The sequence below is a fragment of the Lissotriton helveticus genome, chromosome 3_1 (assembly GCF_964261635.1).
Source record: "Lissotriton helveticus chromosome 3_1, aLisHel1.1, whole genome shotgun sequence".
Classification (NCBI taxonomy): domain Eukaryota; kingdom Metazoa; phylum Chordata; class Amphibia; order Caudata; family Salamandridae; genus Lissotriton; species Lissotriton helveticus.
Genome location: NC_136061.1, coordinates 1,401,394,476 through 1,401,421,812, shown reverse-complemented (window position 1 = coordinate 1,401,421,812; position 27,337 = coordinate 1,401,394,476). Strand labels below are relative to the sequence as shown.

General features: G+C 47.4%; 1 protein-coding gene across 9 annotated transcripts in view; it reads right to left on the bottom strand.

The window, feature by feature from the left end:
• KALRN (kalirin RhoGEF kinase) overlaps nucleotides 1–27,337 on the bottom strand; it is a 1,598,314-nt gene that overhangs the window by 395,187 nt on the left and 1,175,790 nt on the right. Inside the window, exon 1 of one of the 9 annotated variants that reach the window (XM_078682049.1) lies at nucleotides 12,827–13,042. The exons of 7 other annotated variants lie outside the window; for them this stretch is intronic. In XM_078682049.1, the coding sequence (XP_078538175.1) occupies nucleotides 12,827–12,874 (48 nt within the window). In that variant the 5' untranslated portion in view covers nucleotides 12,875–13,042. Of the gene's footprint in view, nucleotides 1–12,826; nucleotides 13,043–27,337 lie in introns of those variants that run through there. One more of the 9 variants, XM_078682050.1, reaches the window with a different exon arrangement.

The window sequence follows — 27,337 nt, the reverse complement described above, 5'->3', positions numbered from 1 at the left end:
CGGGCTGAGCTCGTCATAACGCGGCTTTTTTCAAATCGCAGCGCGCAGCGTAAAAACCGCTAGCGCGCATGCGGTTAAAAACATATTACAATTAAACAGTTCTCTGCCACGCCTGGAGCCCTTCTCTTTTAACATTTGCTAACTATATGATTTTTGTACCATAGCTGGACCAAAGACAGTCCCCAGAGTTACTGTGGACCAGCTGGAACCTGACAAAAATTATCTTGGCCTACAATGAAACACTAGAGAACTGAAAGTTAACAATCGCTACAGTAAGAGCAGAGCCTTACTCAGGGATTCTAGAAGCCCTCGAAATGGAAACACCGAAGTGCAAAACACAACATTCCTAATGCCTACAGATAAGTTTGTGGCTTTATTGCAAACTTTTTATTACATGATGATCTATATAACCGGAAGATCAAAATTCACCAAAGCAACAGAAATAAAGAAACTTTGGGTCCAAACAGCACTGCACAGCCATTAGCGCTGTCCACCAACGAGGACTGGAGCTGGCTACCAGCAAATCGGAGTCATCAAAAACATAAGCCATAGGAAACATTCCTAAATGAGCCTGGTTTACTATCATGCTCAGTGCTTAGTTGGAATATTGCCGGCTTTAAAAAAGATGACAAAGATTGTGTCACCTTTTTATAATCCTATGGTATATGCTACAAAAACCTGGCCAACAAATAATTTAATTGGAAGGCTATACTTACCATTGTATTCCAGAGATTAAGCCGAACAAGGCCCAAGGGCAGACTATTTATCTAGGTCCCACATGACTTACAGTTAAAATACAAAAAAAGTACTAAAACTGGTAACGGTGTACAATATCTAATGCTAAAAATCGACGCATGTTCATTTGATATCTTCAACTAATAACTCCCTCCAGTCAATCAAGTAACCGAATCTCTCTGATGCAGGAATTAGAACTGATCATAATCAAGACAAAAAACAATAAAGTGAGACACCTAAGCAAGAAGGAGAACCTTAATTAACCTAATTCTTCTTTGTGGTGTTTTTAATACCAAAAAGCAGCCTACGATGAAGGAGCGTGAGGTAGGCAATGAGAAGTCTATCGTACAACCTAAAGTTTGCACACAATGACCTCAGGATTCATTTAGGTCAAAATGGCATCACACTATCGGCTGTGGGCACCTTTGTTACCAAAATGGACGCACCACATTGGACGTGCCAGGAAAGGAAACCTTTAGGACTGGCAATCGTGCAAGCCTAATTGATTGTTTGCTACTATACTTAGAGTCACAGAACCTTGCTACCGACAGCATTACTGAATGACTTGATCACAACCCATTAACTGACAATTCCTCCTGAGTGGCGTTAAATCTAATTTGATAGACCGACCGATATCTGGCTTATGGCAATGTGGCACTTAAAGACAACTGAAAAATCAGTAGATGGAAAGGAAAACGTTATGAGTTATGCAATCATTAAGTAAGTGAGCACTGGAAATAGAAATAACAGGAAATCCTTAAAATGGCGACCACACCCAATAAAGGTGCAATTTACAGTTTTGAGGCTCAATTAAATACAACTTCATCTAGCCTCATCAAAGATGATGTGTGTAAAACATTTACAAAACATGGGCAACCTACACAGAGTGTTTGATGACGAATGCCTAAGGCAAAAACAGAACTTAATGATCTCACTAAAAACTAAACACTTGAGCTCAATGGGATAAGAGTCTCTCAGAGGTCTACGGCAATACTAGAAAATGGTTAATGGAACTCAAAAAGAGGCAGCGTCAAAAGTAGGCCTTGAAAGGACTCCAAAATTCCTTGAAATCAAAGAACTTTAGGAAATTTTAGGAACTGGTTAGATGGGGCTGCGATAGTCCCTAATCGACGCTGGTAGCGGGAGTCAGTTCAGCCGAATGGATCAAGCACTTTTCATCCTTATACAAGAAAGTCATTGACTCTGATCCGATGAGGTTTGACTAACGCATTTCATATAAAACTACCTAAGGTTAGGAATAAAAAAGATCCTAGTACCTGCATTTAAAGAAAGAGGTTATTGAAGCGATAAACTGGCAGACTTAAAACCACCAGTTCCCGAAAGAATGTGCGCAGACGTTTTCCACAACAAATGTATCCAATTGGACTCCAATCCTGAAAACAGCATTTATCCCTATTTGGAAACATGAAGAACTTCCATCTTCCTTGAGAAATGCAATTACAGTTACAATTTGCAAAAAAGGTTATTGTGGGGATCCTTAAAACTATCGCCCAATCTCCCTGCTGCACGGCGCAGGGAAAATCCATGGCAAATTTCTTCCCAACTGCATCTAAAGCTGGGCGGGAAACAAGAATATTTCGCCTAACTACCAAGCAGGGTTCAAGAAAGGAGTGCGGACTGTAGACTGATCAATGAGACTTTACTTCACAGGCATTAAACATGTGATGTTCAAAAAATCTACTCTGTGCATGGACTTCAAAGATCAAAAACAGAATTTGATTCAGTTGACAGAGCCATCCTCCGGGCTCTACTGAAAGAACAAGGGTTGCCAGAAAATCTCCTTGCCGCCCTGTATCGCCTCCAGTGGACGAATACAGCTACGGTCGGGTACAGGTAAGAATTGGAATGCACATCTGATGTCGAGGTCCAAACTGGAGACAGGCAAGGCTGTGAACTTCAACCATTTTATTTAAACTGTTTATAAATGAGGTGAGTAAACTTCTACTGAAGCAGAACGTGGACATACCAGTAATGAGAGGAGAGAAAATGCCAATACTATTATTAGCTGATGATACCTATCTCCAGGCATGGACTGAGCTAGTAATGCAACTCCTACTGAGAGCCTTCACATCCTACTATAAGTCCAAAAAACCTTACTAAAGGCTGCATGGCGAATACCAAGGCTGTGTCGTCTTGAATCCACCTCAGGCCTCTTTGATCAACTGACAGACACTCCTGGCTCTTTATCTCACTACTGCAGGAACCTGCTTTGTCCCTTTGTGGCATTTTTTCCGCCTCGCTCTTCCTCCTTCTTTCCTCTGTGTGTGTTTTTCGCTCTCTTACTCTATGGAAATGTCTGATGAGGAGAAATAAGAGTTGGACCCCAAAAATGTGTGCCAGAGGCTTCCACAGGCTTAAATTAAGCACTCGGAATACGTATTGACAGGTACTTGTCATAGGGAAGCCAGGTGCAAAAAGCAAATATGTTAGCCAGAATTCAGGCCCGTCCTACATTTTTTAAATAAATGAGGTAGACGATTGCTAGAAGCCGCTTTTGAAGCCTACAGAATGAAAGCGCTGGCTACATACACATAAGGCGCCGACCTGTGGGGTTTCAGAAAAGTAAAAGGACTACTAAAGATGGAGAATTGCTTTCTGTAGTCTTTAATATGTCTTGGCACGGGAACACCGATGAGGCAGGAAGGGCTGTGCTGGGAATACAAAACAGTGAATCTTTGATATGGGGTCGGCTGAGGCAAAATCCTGCATTGAAAGTCTACCTAAAAACATTTCTCAGCCTTTGGACTAGCGAACACTTCCTAAAATCACGTTGGCTACATCACATCTGTCACACCCTACAGAAACCCCTGTACACCGATTTTGTACATTTCTAAACAGTCAAACAAGGGAGAGAGAAGGCGAGAAGGCTACACTAACACAATGGAAACCAGGTTTTCTCACATTCTGTCTTTTATAAGCCTACATGGATGGTTTAAATTAGCAATTAATACAATGAAACAATATAGAACAGCTCATTGAAAATAAGAAAACAAGCCCCACTTCCAGCAAAGAAAGCCAGGAAAATGTTTACTGTGAAACGAAGACATCATAAATACTGATGCTACCACACTGCACCATCACGTGTGCTGCATTAGAAACATTGTGGGCAGACAGACTTGTAGAGCAGCAACATAAAGATGATTAATCATACCTTGATTTTGTTTTAAAAAAATCTAAGGGAAGCCCTTTATATACACAAATGACACAACAAATCTGATTGTAAAGAAAAGAGGCATGTCTAACTGTGTATAATAACCTAGTCTCGATAAAAAGCAGCATATTAATCTGGCAAGCTCCCTTCAACACTGCTTAAAATGACCCTTGGACGAAGAGCCCACTTTGACCCTGGGAAGAAGCGATGCCGACGGGAGGGGTCCAGAGTCTTCCAAGATGCTCACCTTCGGTTTCCATCCAGGTGAGAACCATGGTGTCAGGACAGACAGGGGCGCACTGTGAAGATCCAGCCATTACTTTTCAAAGTCTACAAAGTGCAACGGTCAGATGCTACTAGGGACTTTGGCATATCTGGGGGGGGTCCCCTCAAAGGGGCGCGGCCAATGTATTTAAAGGCGTGGCTTAAAATCACATAAGCTAAAAATCTGTGCTAAGCATAGTGTGCCGTCCGACATGTATTTTGCTGTTTCTGTCACTGCATCCAGAGGGTGGATGGTGGGGGTCTCTCAAACGGCCGTGGCCAATTTAATTAAGGGCGTGGTTTAAAAACACACAAGCTAAAAATCTGTGCTAAGCATTGTGTGCCGTCCGACACGTATTTTGCGGTTTCTGTCATTGCATTCAGATATAGGATACAACAAGTCAGGACTATTGGCTTTGTCACTGGTTGCTAGTTGCATAAGATAAATAAGCAGCAACTATGGCTTGTATATATTATTGAAAACGCTTCTACTTAAAGCCCTGGTGACATCTGGACTATGTTGCTGTTCCTGAGTTTCAGGAAGAGAAGGGAAATCCAGAGAGAAAATGACTCTCTTTAAATGATTTCTCTTCTCCTACAACGCTAACGTGGCATGACGTCATGACGTAACCTCTCCACTAGTGAGAAGTGAGCAGTGTGAGCACGGGCGCAAGGATGTGCCTTCTACCACTGCTGTGTGGGCCAGGGCACAAAACAGAGCCCTGTTTTGAGGCCCTCTTTAAAAACTGCCGGTGCTCAGAACCGGTGAGACCCGGCCCACTTAAAGTCCTGTTCCTACCAATTCACTGTCAGCAGACAGTGGCTTTTGTTTTTTCTTCGTTAACTGTTATTATTCACCGGTTTGTGATGAGACAGTAGCCCAGTCCGGGTTGCAGTAGCTGAGGGGGGCAGGTTTTGTGGCTGACGGGCCGGCTGGCCACATTACCTACCTGCAGCGCTTTGACACTTTACAAACAAATGGTTTTCAGCCCGCACTCGTGCCTACACCATTTGGCTTTGCATTTGGTTGGTGGCTTACTCCCGCAGTGTCACCACACGCCGCGCGGACCCACGGGGCTTCAGGGGGCGGGGGGGGACGGGGTCTGCTGTTCCTGTGCCCGGGGAGTCCCGGTTAAGACCAAACAGTGCGTTTCTTCATAATGCGAGCGTTGCAACACATATTAAGTTGCTGGGGTGGTAATTGCTATACGTGATATATTGTTATCATAGACTTGGAAGCGGTGCTATTAGTACACAGAGAGGAGAGGGGGTTGTCTTTTGTCCCCTATGCGTGGCCTATGAAGGAGAAGAACTATAGTTACTTACCTGTAAACTGTGGTTCTCCAGTATTGGTGTCTTTCATAGATTCACATGCTTGAATATTCCCCGTCGTCGAAGTGGGAGTCCCACGGTACATAAAATAGCAGTATATATGCATGTATACATGAAAAATATAACTAATAAAATATACATACATATAGTGCAGTAAATTGTAAATTCCAAAAGTACCATAGAACACAATAGGCCCATTGAAAAGCCTAAGGGAGAACTCACTTTAGTAGCATATCAGAGTCATTATGTGTTGGATCACATTCCAGCCAATCAGGCTGTAGCCTCCTCTAGAACCTTCTCCTCAGAAGCCCAAGTCCTCAGATTTTCGTAGCACAGAGTAAGTAAAAGTGCCTGAGGAGAAGAGAGCCTCTGAGGGGAGGATGGGAGGGTCGCATGTGAATCTATGAAAGACACCAATACTGGAGAACCACAGTTTACAGGTAAGTAACTATAGTTCTTCTCCAGTATTAGGGGTGTCTTTCATAGATTCACATGCTTGAATAGAGTAGAAAGCAGTAAATGATCACATAAGTCATAAAGGTAATACATCAAGCAAAGAAGGTAAATATATATGGTAATAAGCAATAAATACCAAAACATTATTACTAGAAAACAAAACCTTTATGACTGGAGGCGGGTAGCAACAGAGGCTCACCTTTACTGGAAAAGATTCCGCAGCACCGCTTGACCCACTGCCGCATCCGCGGCGTCTGTTGATTGCAGGCAGTAGTGCTTAGTAAAAGTATGGCTGCTCGACCAAGTAGCAGCTCTGCAGATCTGGCGTAAGGGTACCCCCGCAAAAAGGGCAGCCGAAGTAGACACTGCTCTAGTTGAATGAGCTCGAACAGGAGCAGAAAGGGGCTTTCCAGCCCGTTGGTGGCAGAAGGATATGGTAGAGGAGATCCACCTGGTTATAGTCTGCTTGGTAACAGGTTGTCCTTTGCAAGTTGGACCATATGCCACAAACAATTGATCAGATTTTCTGATAGGTGCAGTTCGTTGAATGTAGAATTTGAGACAACGTTTCAAATCTAATGAATGCAATGACCGCTCAGCTGGAGTTTGCGGAGCAGGAAAGAAAGTTTTCAGAATTACAGGTTCGTTGAGATGAAAGTCACTGGGAACCTTCGGGATGAACTTAGGATTAGTTCGTAATGTCACAGCCTCTTTGGAGAATTTTAGGAAAGGAGGCTGTATGGTAAACGCCTGGATGTCACTGACACGTCTTGAGGACGTTAAGGCGAGTAAAAGAGCAACTTTCCACGTGAGAAATTTAAGAGTTGCCGAGTGAATAGGTTCAAATGGTGGTAGAAGTAGTTGAGACAAGACCAAATTTAAACGCCAGGCAGGCGGAGGGCGACGGATAGGTGGAAACATCCTAAAAAGGCCCTTGTAAAATTGTTTAATGATCCTTGAAGAACATAAAGATGTGGAACCATCATGGCGGAAACGGGAAATCGCCGCCAGAAACACTTTAAGAGTTGAGTGGGACAGACCTGATTTTGCCAGGGATAAAAAGAAAGGTAAAATTTGTTCAGGTTTTGCAGTCATTGGGTCCAAATCCTTGGTGCGGCACCAGACACAGAAACGTTTCCACTTGAGTTGGTACGTTTTTATGGTGGAGGGAGCGCGAGCCCGCGCTAATACCTCCCTGCAGTCCTTGTCAATAGTTAATCGTGCAAATTCATTGTACTCAGGTTCCAGGCATGGAGTTGAAGGTATGCTGGATCCGGATGACAAATTTGTCCCTGCTGCATCGTGAGGAGGTGCGGCAGAGGATGGAGTGGCAACGGATCGGACTGCGAGAAGAGGAGCAGGTCCGTGAACCATGGACGTCTCGGCCACTTGGGTGCGATCAGGATGATGCGACAAGGTTGGAACCTCATCCTGTGTAACAAACGAGGGATCAGAGGAAGTGGAGGGAAAGCATAGATGAAATCGTTCGACCAATCGATCGAAAATGCATTCCCGCTCGACTCTCTGTGGGGATGCCGACTTGCAAAGCGTGGGCATTTCTTGTTGACAGCAGTCGCGAAAAGATCCATCCGTGGCTGGCCCCACCGCCGGAAGATGTACTCGATCGTGGGCTGATTGAGTTCCCACTCGTGATTGTCTGATGACGCTCGGCTGAGTGAATCCGCCAGAACATTGGTCACACCTGGCACATGAATGGCTGTGAGATGAATTTGACGTTGGATCGCCCAATCCCATATTTCTTGTGCTAGTTGAGAAAGTGGAAGAGACCTCGTGCCGCCCTGCTTGTTGAGGTAGTGCATGCTGGTGGTGTTGTCCGTCCTCACCAGCAAAGTGTGTCCCCGCACTAACCTCTGGAAAGATTTGAGGGCTAAGAAAATCGCCAAGAGTTCCAGACGATTGATGTGCCAAGTTCGTTGTATTGCTGTCCACTTCCCTTTCACAGACATGCCGTCGAGATGCGCTCCCCAGCCTTCGAGAGACGCGTCTGTTGTAAGCGTCAGAGTTGGGGGTTCGTCCTGGAATGAACGGCCTGCAGATATGTGTGGAGGGTGAGCCCACCACTCCAGCGCTTTCTGTATGCGAGGTGTTAAAAGGACCTTGTCCTCGAAGGACCCTGACACCTGTTTCCACTGCCTGTCCAGTTCCTCCTGGAGAGTCCTCATGTGCAATCTGCAATTTGGAATGAGGTGGATGCACGAGGATGCCATGCCAAGGAATGATTTGAACATTCGGACAGAAACGGACAGTTTTGATTGGAGGGAGCGCACCATCATTAACATGCGGTCCTGTCTTTCCCGGGAAACGTACACTTTTCCCTGCCGAGAATCTAGCAAGGCCCCGAGAAAATTTCTGCGTTGCGAAGGTTGAAAGTGTGACTTCTGGCAATTGATTGAAAGCCCCAAGGCGTGGAAAAGGGAGACGCAAACTTGAGTGTGCTGCTCCGTCTGGTGAAAAGTGTTTGCCTTGATGAGGCAGTCGTCCAGGTATGGGTAAAATTGGATACCTTGGAGACGTAGGAAGGCAGCTACGGGGGCCAAGATCTTGGTAAAAACCCTTGGTGCCGAGCGGAGGCCGAATGGCAGGACTTTGAATTGGAAGTGTAGCTGTCCGACCGTGAAGCGGAGATACTTCCTGTGTCTGGGGTGGATTGGCACATGGAAGTAAGCGTCCTGAAGGTCGATTGTGGAATAGAACTCGCTTGGATTGAGAAAATTCAGAATTTGGATCAGGGTTAACATCTGAAAAGTTTTTGAAATTAGAAATTTGTTTAGAGCTCGTAGATCCAATATTGGACGCCATTCCCTCGACTTCTTCTTGACCAAGAAAAAGCGGGAATAGAACCCCTTGCCGCGTTGACCTTGCGGCACTAGTTCGATGGCTCCTTTTTTGATCATTAAATTCACCTGGGCCAGAAGGTCCTTGAAATGAGGGGGTGGTGGCCCCGCAGGTGGATGATTGGGTGGAAATTTTGTGAATTCCAGGGTATGTCCTTTGGATATAACGTCCAGGACCCATTGGTCGGAGGTGATTGTAGACCATTTGTAAAAGTATTTCGAGATGCGACCTCCAAGATGTACGGTCGGCAAAAGGAAGGGTCTGAGGCAGTCACTGCTTTTTGGTGTTTGATCCACCTCTATAAGTGGATTTCCTTTGGTAAGGCCTGGAGGTGGATTGTCGAGTTTGAGATTGATAGGCACCCCGCTGTCTGTTATCGTTGTAGGTGTTGAATGAACGATATTGACTGGAGCCACGAAAAGTAGAGGAGCCTCCGCCCCTACCCCGTGCACCCCGAAAAGGCCGTTTCTTGTATTGTAGGCTTGCCAGGGATTTCGCAGTGTCAGTGTCCTTTTTTATTGCCTCAAGGGCATCATCCACATGTTTTCCAAATAATAATTCTCCGTTATAAGGCAAATCTAGGACTCTTGCCTGTACTTCAGGACGGAAAGTGGTAGAGCGCAGCCAGCCTTGACGCCTCAAGACTGCAGCCCCCGCCAATTGTCGAAATCCCGTGGAGGAAATATCGAGTGCACACTCAATGATTTCGGAAGAAATCAACTCTCCCTCGTGAATAATCGCCTGTGCTTCTGTCCGGATAGCCTCAGGCAGCTGAGGAATCAATGCAGCAATCTCGGACCACATCTGGCGGTCATAACGGCCCAGTATAGCCAGAGTGTTTGCCGCCCTCACTGTAGTAGCCGCCATGGTCGTGAATTTCTTCCCTATGGAATCCAATTTGCGGCCTTCCTGATCAGGAGGAGACGTGAGTGGCGTAGCAGGATTGCGCGATCTTTTTTGCGCAGCCTGAGTAATTACCGAATCTGCCTTCGGTTGAGACACTAAGCAGGCCGGAGAAGACGCCGGTGCTTTGTATTTCCTGTCCAATCTGGGTAAGACCGCAGGAACAGAATTGGGACGTTCCATCAATTTAAGGCCTTCCTTCCAAATATATTCCACGATTGGTATAGTGTGGGATTGCCTCTGTGAGATGTCTTTAAAGTCATATAGAAAGCAATCACTTTCATGCTGTTGTTGTTCGACTTTGAGATGAAACCGTTTTGTAGCCCGGATCATCAAATTGTGGAAATGTGCCATGTCCACTGGGGGCGAATGTAGAGGTGAGGTGGGCGGAGTGGAAGGTGTTTGAGCCCTATAATCGTCCCACTCATCCATGCCGGCGTCATTGTCGTCGTCATCTGTGTCGTGAGGATCCGGATCCTCATCTCCAGTGTCAGGGCGAGTACCATCCGGTGAAGCCGGTGAAACTGGTGTAGGTGCCTGAGGAAGTTGCGGTTGAGGCTGCGGAGGAGGCAGTGGTGCTGGAGAAGCAGGAGTAGAAGATGGAAACCTGCGGTTATAATCATCCAGCATGTGCTGAAGGTTCATCACCAAGGACAGAGGTATCTGGGTAACAGGCTCTGAAGGCACCGGTTCGGACGTATCAACAGGAAACAAGTCAGTCCCATCTTCGACATTGTCCAACACCTCACCCTCGTCACTATATTCCTGGCACTTAATGTTCAAATCCGAAGGACTTGTTGCCTGTTTAAATAATCCTTCCACTTCCGAATCGTTTCCGGATTCTTCCTCACCAGACTGGAATAATTTGTCTGGAAGACGAGCACCACTCCTCACAGGACTCAGTTGGATGAGTGGTATGGTCCGCAAAGAAGAAGCAGTAACCACTGTGTAGATGGAAGCCGTCTTCGGTAGAGGTTGGTGCGACGCCAACGAGCCCGTTGGCGTAAATGCGGCACCGTCAGCAACGCCCTGAGGCGACTTGGACGGGATTTTCTTCGTCGACGAGGATTCCTTGCCCGTCGACGAGCCCGTCGACGGGAGCGGGGCTTTGTTCGTCGACGAGAGTGGAGCTTTGGCCGTCGACGACGAAGGCGTCGACGGTATGAGAGTCGTCGACGAGGCCGTCGACGAAGTAATGCTGGCCGACGGAGACGTCGTCGACGGGGGCACCGTCGACGGGCCCGTCGACGGGGTGCTGGGTGGAGGCTTGGTCTTCGTCGACGATGTATGCGTCGACGATGGATGCGTCGACGGCTTCGTCGTCGACGGGGCGCTGAGTGGAGGCTTGGTCTTCGTCGACGGTGTATGCGCCGACGATGGATGCGTCGACGGCTTCGTCGTCGACGGTCTATCCTTGACGGTCGTCGACGAGATCTTCACCACTGAAGAGATGGGTCTCACCTTCGAGGTCGCCGTCGACGAGGTGGTCGTCGTCGACGTAGCGCCGGTGGACATGGAACATGTCGTCGTCGACGTGGAGGTGGTAGAAATGGATTTCGTCGACGCTGAAGACGTCGGCGGGCGCGACGACGAGCCCGTCGACGAGCCAAAACCAGATTTCTTACTGGTAGGTAAGGCTTTGGGCGCAGACGTCAGAGAACCAGGTCCCGTAGACGTGCCCTGAAGCGAATCCTGTGGGGAGACAATCCTAGAGGACTCCAACAGTCTCCTCTTCTTGAGAAAAGGAGAAGGAGCCTCGGTCTCAGACCCACGCTTCTGAGAGGACTTTGAAGCAAAAGATGACAGGCTCTCCACATCAGAAACCACAGACTCCGAAGTTCTCAACTTCTGTAGCCACAGAAGGAGACGGGCCTCTCTATCTCTCAGAGTCTTAGGAGGGAAAGTACGACAGTACTTACAGTTTTTCACCTCATGGTCTGGGTAGAGACAGTAAATGCATTTACTGTGTGGATCCTCGTGGAAAAGGCGCAGTTTACCACATGAAGGGCAGGCTTTAAACAGAGATTTCTTGTTTGAAGACATTTTCTTGAAGAAAAAACAGGTAAAGTTGAAGAAAACTGAGCAGAGCTCAGGGAGACTCCCTTCACACGACGTGCGGTAGAAAATCTGAGGACTTGGGCTTCTGAGGAGAAGGTTCTAGAGGAGGCTACAGCCTGATTGGCTGGAATGTGATCCAACACATAATGACTCTGATATGCTACTAAAGTGAGTTCTCCCTTAGGCTTTTCAATGGGCCTATTGTGTTCTATGGTACTTTTGGAATTTACAATTTACTGCACTATATGTATGTATATTTTATTAGTTATATTTTTCATGTATACATGCATATATACTGCTATTTTATGTACCGTGGGACTCCCACTTCGACGACGGGGAATATTCAAGCATGTGAATCTATGAAAGACACCCCTAATACTGGAGAAACATTAGTCTTTTACTTTGGAGTAGGGCGCACCACCCGATGTATTTCCAGGTGCTGTCATGTAATGATGAAGGAAAAGTAGACAATGACAAAAATAGTTCCCCAGGACAACACAAGGTAGTCAAGTGGAATCCAGAATCAAGGTATGGTTTCCTGGTTTAGCGACTGCATACTTATTATATTCTGATTTTTCCAGCATAGACACATAACAGTGGCAGCATACCGTTCCAAATCCAGCACGAATGGTGCAACTTTACCCCCCTTTAGTCTCCATGGAGCTCTCTTTCTGTCTCCTATTTTAGGTCAAAGTTTACTGTTTTGTGTTCAATTATTTGAGGCGCTACATTAGTGCGCTGTGCTAAAAACTTTCAGGATATGCATGTTCCATAAGGATCGGCGTGTTTGGGGGTTGGTGAAGTTGTAGTGAATAAGCTAAAATAAATACCTGAGCACTCACCATTTCCGAGTGCTCTGAGACCATGTTCTCCACTTAGCTAGAAGTCTTCATTCATTTTCAACCAAAGTTAGATTCATTCAACCACCCCTCCTCATCCTTCCAACTAATCGTTCATTGAGCCACGCGACCAAGTCTGAAATCTCCGACCATTAATGAACGGACAGAGGTTTTGCTTGCGAAGACAGACAGTTGTTTATTCGACACTTACCCGCTCCTTGGCCGGCTTATTACGCGTCATGTTTAGGAATTTGAGCATGCCACCGTCCCCCTGTGCCCTCTCTGCCTCCAGGTTGGCTGCTCCTCCGTCCGTCGGATGCCTCGATGCCCGCTGGAGGTGAGAGCCAACACAGTCTGGCAGCCCAGCGCTAGCCGCACCCCTGCCGCAGATCACACGTGCAACCAGGGCAATCTTGTGATTCGCAGATACTGCGCTCGCAGTTAGGGCGGGGCATTTATCATCAAAGATGACCCTCTCTTCCGGTCTCCTGCCCAGGGCTGCGGGGCTCGTGGTGTGACAGAAAGCGTGTCTCTGCAACTGTAAGCAGGCACAACAGCAGCATTGTCCAACCCTTCTCCAGCTCCGGGAAACAACTCCTCCAAGATCGCTGCTGCCTGGGACGCCCACTTTCTTGTTTACGTAGTCATTTTATGGATTACGTTTTTACACGTTTTTGGTATAAAATATCTAACTAACTACGCACAGACTTGCACTCACGAGTCTGTGCAGCAGCCAGGCTTCGATGGGACGTGCATCCCGTCTAGTGATCCAGCTTCAGAGATCGAAGCCTGTAGGTTTGGGATCAATTCACCGCATTCTCGCTTGAGCAAACTGTAAAGTGTGGGAGCAAGGAGTACTCTTCGCGTGTCTACCAATTATTAGAGCCTGCTGCCCGGGCCGCTGGAAACATGCGGCAGGGTGGGACCGAATTATGCAGCACATTGACTAGGTTATGCGGCAAGAAAATGCAAATTATGTGGCGTAAAGAGGCACATTTTCTATGCAAACCGTGCACGGACCCTCCTCTTAAACAAAACAAAATATAGGAAAGTGAAAGAGCAATGTTTATTTTGACTCAGACCGTGGGCGAGGCTTCTCCAGTCACTGAACGAAATTGCAGTTTAATCTCGCAGGCGTGGTTGAACACGAGACAGAAGCGCATTCTTTGGCGTTTCGCCTCACACGCTGCAGCACAATGCCCGAGCAGAAAAACAACTGAAGTCCGGTTACTCTAGCCGTGGGTTCCCAGGTAGTGGAAAGCAGGCCTCCAAGCGCTTCAACGCCTGGCCAACAGTAGACATGGAATGACAAACCAATGCCAGCACAAGGCACCTAGACACCACAGCAGGGTATAAACGCTAGCACCGTGCGTCCATTCACTCAACGGCGCTCTAAGCACGGATGCCAGCAGCACCCCGTTCGTCTATGCTACCGACCGTGCAGACTACACGGCCCTTGCTGGACTTTGGGTTAAAGAAGAGGAAGGCAGGACCATATATTATAAGCAGCGCCACTGGAATTATGAGATTGCGCGGCAGCGGTGATTTTTGCATAATTATAGATTTGCCACATTTCCCACATAGTCCATATGCTACAGCATATCTGCAGATTTTAACATAAAAAAAATAGTTTCCAGCTCAAACGGTTCAAAAGTTACTAAAAATACAGCAGCATGTTTTCGCGCAGTGGAAAGCCTTCTGCAAAGCTGGACTGGTCACCTTTCTGTTGCTTATTGCTAGTTTCGGTCTTAAAATGATACTAATGAAGTGAAACTAATGCCCAGGCAGTGTTACACGGTGTAAAATGATGAACTCATGCAGTAATACTATTACAAAATGTGCCTCACCACACCGCAAAATGTGGCTTTTCTTTTCGCATAATTTACTCAACCCTGCCGCATAATTTGGCCCTCTCTTGCCGCATAATTCCAGTGGCCCTGATCATAAGTGCATCAAGTCCATTTGCACCAGTGAACAGAGATGCGAGGGGCCCGCTCCAGCCGACCTACGGCTATTTTTGTTGACGGTCGGAAGTTTTCTTTCATGGCATGCTTTCTACACCACTTGAGGGAGAGGACTGCCCGCAGAAGCGCCAGAAAGAGTTTCACGTATGGCAATTGGAATTATGCAGCAGGGCAGGGCCAAATACTATTACTTCACTATTGTCTTTCTTTTGTTTCAAAGCTTAATAGGTCAGGGCAAAGGTGACACCTCTTTAGCACCAGGTTAGCTCCCAAGCACAGTAATAAGTAAACGGAAAGGGGACATCCCAAGCTTCCTGAAGGGGCGTACACTGCGTGGCAACAAGTGCAGCCATGTTTTAGTTACTTGATCCACTTGAGCTTGAAAAATGTTGCTTTGCTAAAATCTACAAATGATGCAACTGATGATGGATTATGTGGCACAAGCGGCAATCCCACAAGTGTACAGACAATTCAGCATCCATCGAATCGCAGAATTCCAGCGGCACTGGTTTCATTCTAAACCGCACAAAACACGTTCAAACGCTCACCTAATCTGCAGCTGGCCACCCCAGGCGAGATATGCCACAGAAGTTGAAGTGTAGTGTTGGAGGCATGAGTGATGTGTGTGTGTGTGGGGGGGGCGGGGTGTAGGGGGGCGGTTTCTACCCCCAATGAACAGAGGTGCTTTCGTAGCCCCAGCAGACACATTCATGTCAAATTTTCATAACGATCAAAAGTGTTCAATTTAGATTCACTGTGTGTAGGTTTATTTTCTGTGGCTTCCTGAAAACCTGGCACGGGCCAAGCTTTCCTGCGCCTACAATGGACATTGACCGCACTTAATGTGACTACACAGATGAAAAATACATAACAGGGAAACAGGGGGTGGGGGAACTGGGGGAGGGAGGCGGGAGAGAGGAGACCAGAAGAGGGCCCAAACGGCCGATGACACCCGATCCGTCGCTTCCATAAGCGAAATGCACCATCCCTACAGAACTCCCTAGAAGGCCAACTAAGGACTACAAAATCCTACAGAATTGCCCTCGTCTGTTGTGTGGGGTGGGCTCCAACAGTCAAAATATGATTTTGCCTGAACGGCTGAAAATCCTTGCTCCGTTCCTGGTGACTATTTACAACAAGGGGTGGTGAGGGACAGAGTCTCTGAATTAAGCAGAATACTCTCACCCAGTCAAGAGATCAGGGCTAGATCCAACACCGTTTTTTAGCTCATTGCACCATCCCAGTTTCAGAACCTGGCTGTATGCAAATTAGTCTGTTCCTGTCCCAGTGCATGATGGGAACAGGGCAAACCAAACTACAAAAGCCAATTCTTACACTGGGAAGGAAACAAGCTTCCGGGGACCGGTTTCTGGCATTACAGCCGTCTTCGGCCCGGCTTGCTTGAATCCTGATGGTGCAATGAGCAAGGGACTCATGTCTGAGTATACCCTTCCACGCTTAGGGTGGACAAAATTATTTACAACAAGGGGTGGTGAGGGACAGAGTCTCTGAATTAAGCAGAATACTCTCACCCAGTCAAGAGATCAGGGCTAGATCCAACACCGTTTTTTAGCTCATTGCACCATCCCAGTTTCAGAACCTGGCTGTATGCAAATTAGTCTGTTCCTGTCCCAGTGCATGATGGGAACAGGGCAAACCAAACTACAAAAGCCAATTCTTACACTGGGAAGGAAACAAGCTTCCGGGGACCGGTTTCTGGCATTACAGCCGTCTTCGGCCCGGCTTGCTTGAATCCTGATGGTGCAATGAGCAAGGGACTCATGTCTGAGTATACCCTTCCACGCTTAGGGTGGACAAAATTATTTACAACAAGGGGTGGTGAGGGACAGAGTCTCTGAATTAAGCAGAATACTCTCACCCAGTCAAGAGATCAGGGCTAGATCCAACACCGTTTTTTAGCTCATTGCACCATCCCAGTTTCAGAACCTGGCTGTATGCAAATTAGTCTGTTCCTGTCCCAGTGCATGATGGGAACAGGGCAAACCAAACTACAAAAGCCAATTCTTACACTGGGAAGGAAACAAGCTTCCGGGGACCGGTTTCTGGCATTACAGCCGTCTTCGGCCCGGCTTGCTTGAATCCTGATGGTGCAATGAGCAAGGGACTCATGTCTGAGTATACCCTTCCACGCTTAGGGTGGACAAAATTATTTACAACAAGGGGTGGTGAGGGACAGAGTCTCTGAATTAAGCAGAATACTCTCACCCAGTCAAGAGATCAGGGCTAGATCCAATACCGTTGGATCTAGCCCTTGCTCATTGCACCATCAGGATTCAAGCAAGCCGGGCCGACGCCGCCTGAAATGGCAGAAACCGGTCCCCGGAAGCTTGTTTCCTTCCCAGTACAAGAATTGGCTTGGTAGTTTGGTTTGCCCTGTTCCCATCATGCACTGGGACAGGAACAGACTAATTTGCATATAGCCAAGTTCTGAGCTGGGATGGTGCAGTGAGCTAAAAAACGGTGATGGATCAAGCCCTGATCTTTGGACTGGGTAAGAGTGGTCTGCTTAATTCAGGCACTCTGTTCATCACCACCCCCTTTTCTGAATCATTTTGTCCACCATAAGCGTGGAAGGGTATACTCAGATGTGAGTCCCTTGCTCATTGCACCATCAGGATTCAAGCAAGCCGGGCCGACGACGCCTGAAATGGCAGAAACCGGTCCCCGGAAGCTTGTTTCCTTCCCAGTACAAGAATTGGCTTGGTAGTTTGGTTTGCCCTGTTCCCATCATGCACTGGGACAGGAACAGACTAATTTGCATATAGCCAAGTTCTGAGCTGGGATGGTGCAGTGAGCTAAAAAACGGTGATGGATCAAGCCCTGATCTTTGGACTGGGTAAGAGTGGTCTGCTTAATTCAGGCACTCTGTTCATCACCACCCCCTTTTCTGAATCATTTTGTCCACCATAAGCGTGGAAGGGTATACTCAGATGTGAGTCCCTTGCTCATTGCACCATCAGGATTCAAGCAAGCCGGGCCGACGACGCCTGAAATGGCAGAAACCGGTCCCCGGAAGCTTGTTTCCTTCCCAGTACAAGAATTGGCTTGGTAGTTTGGTTTGCCCTGTTCCCATCATGCACTGGGACAGGAACAGACTAATTTGCATATAGCCAAGTTCTGAGCTGGGATGGTGCAGTGAGCTAAAAAACGGTGATGGATCAAGCCCTGATCTTTGGACTGGGTAAGAGTGGTCTGCTTAATTCAGGCACTCTGTTCATCACCACCCCCTTTTCTGAATCATTTTGTCCACCATAAGCGTGGAAGGGTATACTCAGATGTGAGTCCCTTGCTCATTGCACCATCAGGATTCAAGCAAGCCGGGCTGACGACGCCTGAAATGGCAGAAACCGGTCCCCGGAAGCTTGTTTCCTTCCCAGTACAAGAATTGGCTTGGTAGTTTGGTTTGCCCTGTTCCCATCATGCACTGGAACAGGAACAGACTAATTTGCATATAGCCAAGTTCTGAGCTGGGATGGTGCAGTGAGCTAAAAAACGGTGATGGATCAAGCCCTGATCTTTGGACTGGGTAAGAGTGGTCTGCTTAATTCAGGCACTCTGTTCATCACCACCCCCTTTTCTGAATCATTTTGTCCACCATAAGCGTGGAAGGGTATACTCAGATGTGAGTCCCTTGCTCATTGCACCATCAGGATTCAAGCAAGCCGGGCCGACGACGCCTGAAATGGCAGAAACCGGTCCCCGGAAGCTTGTTTCCTTCCCAGTACAAGAATTGGCTTGGTAGTTTGGTTTGCCCTGTTCCCATTATGCACTGGGACAGGAACAGACTAATTTGCATATAGCCAAGTTCTGAGCTGGGATGGTGCAGTGAGCTAAAAAACGGTGATGGATCAAGCCCTGATCTTTGGACTGGGTAAGAGTGGTCTGCTTAATTCAGGCACTCTGTTCATCACCACCCCCTTTTCTGAATCATTTTGTCCACCATAAGCGTGGAAGGGTATACTCAGATGTGAGTCCCTTGCTCATTGCACCATCAGGATCCAAGCAAGCCGGGCCGACGACGCCTGAAATGGCAGAAACCGGTCCCCGGAAGCTTGTTTCCTTCCCAGTACAAGAATTGGCTTGGTAGTTTGGTTTGCCCTGTTCCCATCATGCACTGGGACAGGAACAGACTAATTTGCATATAGCCAAGTTCTGAGCTGGGATGGTGCAGTGAGCTAAAAAACGGTGATGGATCAAGCCCTGATCTTTGGACTGGGTAAGAGTGGTCTGCTTAATTCAGGCACTCTGTTCATCACCACCCCCTTTTCTGAATCATTTTGTCCACCATAAGCGTGGAAGGGTATACTCAGATGTGAGTCCCTTGCTCATTGCACCATCAGGATCCAAGCAAGCCGGGCCGACGACGCCTGAAATGGCAGAAACCGGTCCCCGGAAGCTTGTTTCCTTCCCAGTACAAGAATTGGCTTGGTAGTTTGGTTTGCCCTGTTCCCATCATGCACTGGGACAGGAACAGACTAATTTGCATATAGCCAAGTTCTGAGCTGGGATGGTGCAGTGAGCTAAAAAACGGTGATGGATCAAGCCCTGATCTTTGGACTGGGTAAGAGTGGTCTGCTTAATTCAGGCACTCTGTTCATCACCACCCCCTTTTCTGAATCATTTTGTCCACCATAAGCGTGGAAGGGTATACTCAGATGTGAGTCCCTTGCTCATTGCACCATCAGGATTCAAGCAAGCCGGGCCGACGACTCCTGAAATGGCAGAAACCGGTCCCCGGAAGCTTGTTTCCTTCCCAGTACAAGAATTGGCTTGGTAGTTTGGTTTGCCCTGTTCCCATCATGCACTGGGACAGGAACAGACTAATTTGCATATAGCCAAGTTCTGAGCTGGGATGGTGCAGTGAGCTAAAAAACGGTGATGGATCAAGCCCTGATCTTTGGACTGGGTAAGAGTGGTCTGCTTAATTCAGGCACTCTGTTCATCACCACCCCCTTTTCTGAATCATTTTGTCCACCATAAGCGTGGAAGGGTATACTCAGATGTGAGTCCCTTGCTCATTGCACCATCAGGATTCAAGCAAGCCGGGCCGACGACGCCTGAAATGGCAGAAACCGGTCCCCGGAAGCTTGTTTCCTTCCCAGTACAAGAATTGGCTTGGTAGTTTGGTTTGCCCTGTTCCCATCATGCACTGGGACAGGAACAGACTAATTTGCATATAGCCAAGTTCTGAGCTGGGATGGTGTAGTGAGCTAAAAAACGGTGATGGATCAAGCCCTGATCTTTGGACTGGGTAAGAGTGGTCTGCTTAATTCAGGCACTCTGTTCATCACCACCCCCTTTTCTGAATCATTTTGTCCACCATAAGCGTGGAAGGGTATACTCAGATGTGAGTCCCTTGCTCATTGCACTCTCAGGATTCAAGCAAGCCGGGCCGACGACGCCTGAAATGGCAGAAACCGGTCCCCGGAAGCTTGTTTCCTTCCCAGTACAAGAATTGGCTTGGTAGTTTGGTTTGCCCTGTTCCCATCATGCACTGGGACAGGAACAGACTAATTTGCATTTAGCCAAGTTCTGAGCTGGGATGGTGCAGTGAGCTAAAAAACGGTGATGGATCAAGACCTGATCTTTGGACTGGGTAAGAGTGGTCTGCTTAATTCAGGCACTCTGTTCATCACCACCCCCTTTTCTGAATCATTTTGTCCACCATAAGCGTGGAAGGGTATACTCAGATGTGAGTCCCTTGCTCATTGCACCATCAGGATTCAAGCAAGCCGGGCCGACGACGCCTGAAATGGCAGAAACCGGTCCCCGGAAGCTTGTTTCCTTCCCAGTACAAGAATTGGCTTGGTAGTTTGGTTTGCCCTGTTCCCATCATGCACTGGGACAGGAACAGACTAATTTGCATATAGCCAAGTTCTGAGCTGGGATGGTGCAGTGAGCTAAAAAACGGTGATGGATCAAGCCCTGATCTTTGGACTGGGTAAGAGTGGTCTGTTTAATTCAGGCACTCTGTTCATCACCACCCCCTTTTCTGAATCATTTTGTCCACCATAAGCGTGGAAGGGTATACTCAGATGTGAGTCCCTTGCTCATTGCACCATCAGGATTCAAGCAAGCCGGGCCGACGACGCCTGAAATGGCAGAAACCGGTCCCCGGAAGCTTGTTTCCTTCCCAGTACAAGAATTGGCTTGGTAGTTTGGTTTGCCCTGTTCCCATCATGCACTGGGACAGGAACAGACTAATTTGCATATAGCCAAGTTCTGAGCTGGGATGGTGCAGTGAGCTAAAAAACGGTGATGGATCAAGCCCTGATCTTTGGACTGGGTAAGAGTGGTCTGCTTAATTCAGGCACTCTGTTCATCACCACCCCATTTTCTGAATCATTTTGTCCACCATAAGCGTGGAAGGGTATACTCAGATGTGAGTCCCTTGCTCATTGCACCATCAGGATTCAAGCAAGCCGGGCCGACGACGCCTGAAATGGCAGAAACCGGTCCCCGGAAGCTTGTTTCCTTCCCAGTACAAGAATTGGCTTGGTAGTTTGGTTTGCCCTGTTCCCATCATGCACTGGGACAGGAACAGACTAATTTGCATATAGCCAAGTTCTGAGCTGGGATGGTGCAGTGAGCTAAAAAACGGTGATGGATCAAGCCCTGATCTTTGGACTGGGTAAGAGTGGTCTGCTTAATTCAGGCACTCTGTTCATCACCACCCCCTTTTCTGAATCATTTTGTCCACCATAAGCGTGGAAGGGTATACTCAGATGTGAGTCCCTTGCTCATTGCACCATCAGGATTCAAGCAAGCCGGGCCGACGACGCCTGAAATGGCAGAAACCGGTCCCCGGAAGCTTGTTTCCTTCCCAGTACAAGAATTGGCTTGGTAGTTTGGTTTGCCCTGTTCCCATCATGCACTGGGACAGGAACAGACTAATTTGCATATAGCCAAGTTCTGAGCTGGGATGGTGCAGTGAGCTAAAAAACGGTGATGGATCAAGCCCTGATCTTTGGACTGGGTAAGAGTGGTCTGCTTAATTCAGGCACTCTGTTCATCACCACCCCCTTTTCTGAACCGTTCCTGGTGACATCACACACAATTTTAAGAATTACTTTTCTTACCTGTCACCCACACCAGGGCTCGAGTTGGAGTACCACGCGGGTGGACGGCGTCCCCCCACTTATTTTACCGGGAGCTCGTTTACTGGAGGAAATGGAGCCACACATTCACTAATTGGCCTCTCTGGGGCGAGACTGGAGCTCATTCAGAACGCTGCTCACGCGCTGTGGCCTCTCTGATGCAATCGCATCTAAGGGGTGAGGGGGCGAGGGGAGACAATGAGTCTGATGAGGCAAGCCACCTTTCATGACATCACTTCCTGTCGTGACATCAGCGCCCCCCCCCCCACACACTTCTGTTTTTTAGGACTTGCGCCCTGCCCACATCCCTCCACTATCAACTGCTGTCAATACCCTGTCATCTGCCGGCCTGCACTAGCATAAAAGGCCATATCTGAACAGACAGGGCTAAGAACACAGGCCATTAAAGACATGACAATGTTATTTCTGATATTTTACGTCTCCACACATTTGTACACGAGCTGAAGGCCACAGAGCGGAATAACAAAGGTCTATGGTGTAAAACGAGCGTAGGATTGGAAAGTAGAGTGCCTTTAGTCCTTAATTCTATTTAATGGCTTCCTGAAGACTTCACCAATCACGCACAGATGAAGCAATTACGAGACTTCAAAGTACAAACCATAAGGGTTTGGCCCATCTTAAACGTTGGCTTGGTGGTTGGTTTGAGGCGGCTTCACCCTTACCACAGCTTCAACAAACCATACCAGCTCTGCCGCAGAGTTACTTTGCTGCAAACCCACCTCTTTCAGCGCCAGTACAAACCTCTTTGGACACCCAAACAAAATAGTAGCTTGCCATTTGGGCACTCCCCTCCCTTTCAGCAATGTAGACATTTCAAAAGTCATTTGTTGCAATCTTGCACCCTCGCATGGTGTCACCACAAATCGGCTGCCTATAATTCCCATCGCCACATGTTTAACATCTTATGCCAACACGAGGCACTGCCAAAAGAAACACAGTCCTTTAATTAGAGATGTCCTCTTGAGTGTGAAATACTCGACAAATGATGGCGAGGGGCTGTAGGTCTCCAAAAATTCCCTAACATGATCAGTAGAATACAAAGGCTACGCCACAGGATCCATGTAAACAGTGTGTGAGGTTGAAAAAGCCACCAGATTGAGGAGGTTTCTTTTTCAAGGGAAACTCCAGGCCAGTTTATTTTTTTGAGTCAACAGGCCACTACCTTTCCCAGCTTTGCCAGACTTCCCATCCTCTTCCCCTACCGAGATTAAAGACGGTTAGCTAAAAAAGTTCCTCTATAGCGATCATTTTAGGGAATAAAGGAGTCCGCGTAACATTAATATTGTTAGATTTTGAGGAAGTGTTTTCCTGAGCATGAGTTGACATATTTCAGATTTCAAAAAAGGTTACAGATATTGTTTATTTCATTAGAGTTTAAAAAGAAAATACCTAAACAGAGACGCTCTTAATGAACCTATAAATATGGGCATGGCAGTGACACAGGCTGGGAACAGAGACAGCTATTAGTTGACCTTTTGTTACGAATAAATATGTGATTCTGATATTAAAGCATCATGGTTCATTGTTTAAAGACTGTGCATGGATTTAAGACAGCATCCGTGGCTTGACAGTCTACCCTTAGTAGAAGTTAAAGCAAAAAAAAATCACAGGAATTGTTAAGTTTTCATTCAAGCCATTTGGAGTTACAGACTCAAGAATATGTGTCCAAGCCCACTTATGCTGATCATGGTGAAGCATTTTATATTAGGGATTTTAAGAACTAATGTGTATTGACAACTACAGTTTCAACAAATTAAAAAAACAAAAATTGTTCTTATAAATCATTCTCACCGTCCTCTCTAACTTAACGTAAATACGATTGATTACAGGACATTGTTTTACAAGTAGTTGCACACACTCTGCAATAATTATAAACTTACTTGGATATCGGATTACACACATTAAATACACTGCAAAATGTTACCTCTAAATGCGATGTAAGGTTTGAACTCTACAGGCATTTGGAGCTTGAAAAATAATCACAATGCTTATTGCCATGGTGCTCAATGAATAAATAAATGAATGACCAGCCATGTCGTTGGTTTGTAAAGTTACAAAAGGCAAGCTGTTCTTGTCTCATGGGAATTGGGTCTGAACTGCAGATGATAAGTGACTCAATAACATTTATGTAAATGGTTGATAACCCATTTGTTTTTTTTAACTGATAAGTTATCAACAATCGAGTAAAAAAAAGTCAGGATCAGATACGTACAGACTCCTACGGCATTACTCAAGGATCATCCGTCTCATGCTTTCTCTTCAGTGACAGGTGCCCCTGGCTCAGATTCTCAGCCAGTACCAGGTGAACGTCTAAATTTACATTGATAAAGTAAAACCATATCTGCCTGAAAAACTTCCCATTGCACCCAACGAACATCACATCTTGCGTTGACCACATGTTCCATTGGATAAAGGAGAGGTCTTGTGTGTTACGGGTTCTAAGACTGAGGCATTAGTAACAAGAGACACCAATTCCACCCAACAACCATTTGATTGACCCTCAAGCCTTGGACCCCACTCTTCAACTCACCAAAATGAAGGAATAGCTTCTATGATGCTGATCTCTCTTATACTCCTGTGGACAACAATGTGCCAAAGGGTCACGCAGCTATGTTACCACCCCTCTACACCAAGCACAGAGTCAATCTGATATCAGCCCTGGTTCTGGCTTGAATAGACTAATGCAGTGTCATCTACTTTGGACCCCACAAGCTCACTGCCAGATTCCAAAGGCTTAAAAATCAGCAGCTAGCATCTGCCTTATCACTGCAAGTGGGACCACTAAAACCTGCCCCTAAAGCGCTCCACTTTATCCCTTTCGATGACAGGTTGAAATTTAAGGTCTTGTCCATGTTCGGTAAAACATACCCGGGAAAAGGCTATGTACTCCTCAAGGAATTGGCATCACACACCTATCATTGTTAGTGAAGTGCAAAGGGGTGAGCAGAGCGAGGGGCCCACTCTCCTAATTATGGCTGTTGGTTACTACAGATCCAGGGGTTTATGCACTCATTTCCCTTGCTTGCATAAATTGTCCATGACTGCCTTGCTCTGCCACTGCCAAACAAGACTCCTTTGCTCACTCTCAGCCCATATGATCAAGCAAATATGACTCAAAGGATAAATAATAGAGGAAGATCACTATATGTTCAAGGAACTAGACTAACACCATAAGGCCAAACTCCATGGGCTTCAGGAAACATACAAAGTACAAGGTTTGCAGTCGAAGAATTTGAGACACCGCTAATCACTCCTCCATCAGCCAATCAAATGCACTCTTTAATCCCACTGCCAAACACGCTGAAGTAATTGAAAGAAGCCACTTAATCCTTTACAGGGCCTTAAAATAAAGAAAAACAAACAGAGGTGCAACACCACCATATGGCTTGCATGAAGTATAGGGGATTTACGGCTGAATTAATCCTGTGGTAATGGCAGCAGATCCCGAAGACTGGCCTACTGTGTACATATCTGGCAAGGCAGTAGTTCATGGTGTGTCAGGTTTGTATGCTTCTTGGACCATATACTACCCATGCAATAGTATGTACCCTAAATACATGTCTTCTCACAGGGGCACAGCAGTCGAAATCTTGATCAACAGTCTAGTCCGGACGTAACAATATTATAGAGATGGAAAAGGGTTTCAATTCTGTGTATTTGAATTATGAAATATAAATTAGCTCATGTACTTTTTAATGTTTTAAAATACAAATTATAAAATGCATGGTCCACTCCTGAATTATTTTTCTGCTATTCAGCTGCATGAGTGAATCAGTCTAAAGCGGATCAATGAATCGTCAGGGGTAGTAAGCACTACATAAATACAATTTACAATTACTCTCCTGTTCTTTGGTACCACATACCTGTGGATTAGAGAAACATGCAAGACATTTCACAAACTATCCAAGTACAAAACAATTTGCCCATTTCTACAGGGCTTTAGGCAAACAAATCAGCCCATGCTGGCGAGCATGGGCTGATTTGTCAACTGTTTGTCCGAAAAGCGTACTGCCGTTGAACGGGGTGTTCAGGATGCTGTGTTGCACCTCCGGTTTGAAACCGGATATCCTGAGCCAGGCGTGTCTCCTTTCCGTGACGCCCATCATCATGAGCCTGCTGGCCGTGTCTGCCCCATCCAGAGCCGTCTTAAGGCAAGAATTTGCAGCATTCTTCCCCTCTTCAATTAGCTTTTCGGCTTTCTGCTTGGCATCCTGGGGCAAGTCCTTCACCAACTGTCCCAGTCCCTCCATGATTTGGTACATGTGTCTGTTCACCAGGGCGTTGGAATTAGCCATGCGCCAGTGGGTCGCGGCATTCCGTTCGATCCTTCTGCCCACCAGATCCATCCTTTTGCTCTCTTTATCCGGTGGCGGGCCCGAGGTAGTGGGTACGTTAGCCCTCCTCCTTGCTGTGGCCGTGATAATGGAGTCTGCGGAGACCGTGCCCTGAATGTAGGCCGGGTCCTTTGCGGCATGCTTGTACTTCTTCTCAGTTCTGGGAGTCACTGCCTTGCATGTTGCGGGCTCTGTGAAAGCTTCCTTCCCCTGAGCCAAGACGCTCTCGAGCATCGGGAGGAACTGGCTCCTCGTTTGTGTTGGGAGCAATGTTTCCAGAAGAAAGTCTGCTTTCTGCTTCTCTTCGTCGAGCTTGAGCTTGAAAGCTGCTGCGGCAGATTGTATCACCGCGTTGTAGGCCCCGATGTCGTCCGGCAGCGAGGGCCTCGAGGGGTAGGTGTCGACCACCTCCTCCGGGCTGTCGGTCTCGACATCGATGTAATCCACATCCTGAAGGTCATAGGGCGCCGACTCTGTGTCTGTCCTGCCCTCATCTTCCTCCCCATAGCTGTAGCTCTCGTGGGGATTCTCGTACTCCTCCTGGTCGTCGAACACCTCGACGTCCCGGTCTTGCTCGGTGACTTCGGCGACCTCCTCTTCTTCCTCCTCGACCGCCTCCAGCACTGGTGGCTTGGTCTTCTGAGGGATCGTGAAGGCCTTCATCCTTGCGTCGAAATCTTTTTTCCGCTGCATGAAGTTCTCCATTTCTGCCTCGAGGCGCCTTCTTTTCTTTTCCATCTCGGCCGCGTGTTCCGCGTCGGATGGTTCCGCCGGTCTCTTCGACGGATGGCTCGTCGCCGTGCCTCTCGGAGTCGAAGTTTTCGACGTCGAACCGGATATCGGGTCTCTGGTCGTCGTCGACAGTTTCCGGTCTTTCTCCCTCGTCGATCGATCCTTTTCGGGGACGATTTTCGACGTCTTCTGCTGATCAGCAGCTCTCGGCGCCGGGGACTCCTTCTCTGAGGATCCGCTGGGCCTGGGAGTAGTCGCGGACGCCGCCTTTTTTGGCGTCGGCGCTTTCGGGGTCTTGCCCTCGATTTTTCGAGACTCAGAGTCTCTCGGGTTCTTGGGGGCCGAAGAGTCTCCTACCTTGTCAGAAGTCTTCGTGTAATCGGTCTCTACGACCGTGTAGCAGTCGTCTTCGGCGGCAGCGTTGTCTTCTTCCTCGGAGGACATCCCCAGCTCGTAGAGCGACGGGGTCGGGGCCTTCCCCTGCAGGGTGGCGTGTGCTACCCTCTGCCTCTCTCTCACACGAAGGGTCTTCGGGGTGAAGGCGGAACAGGCG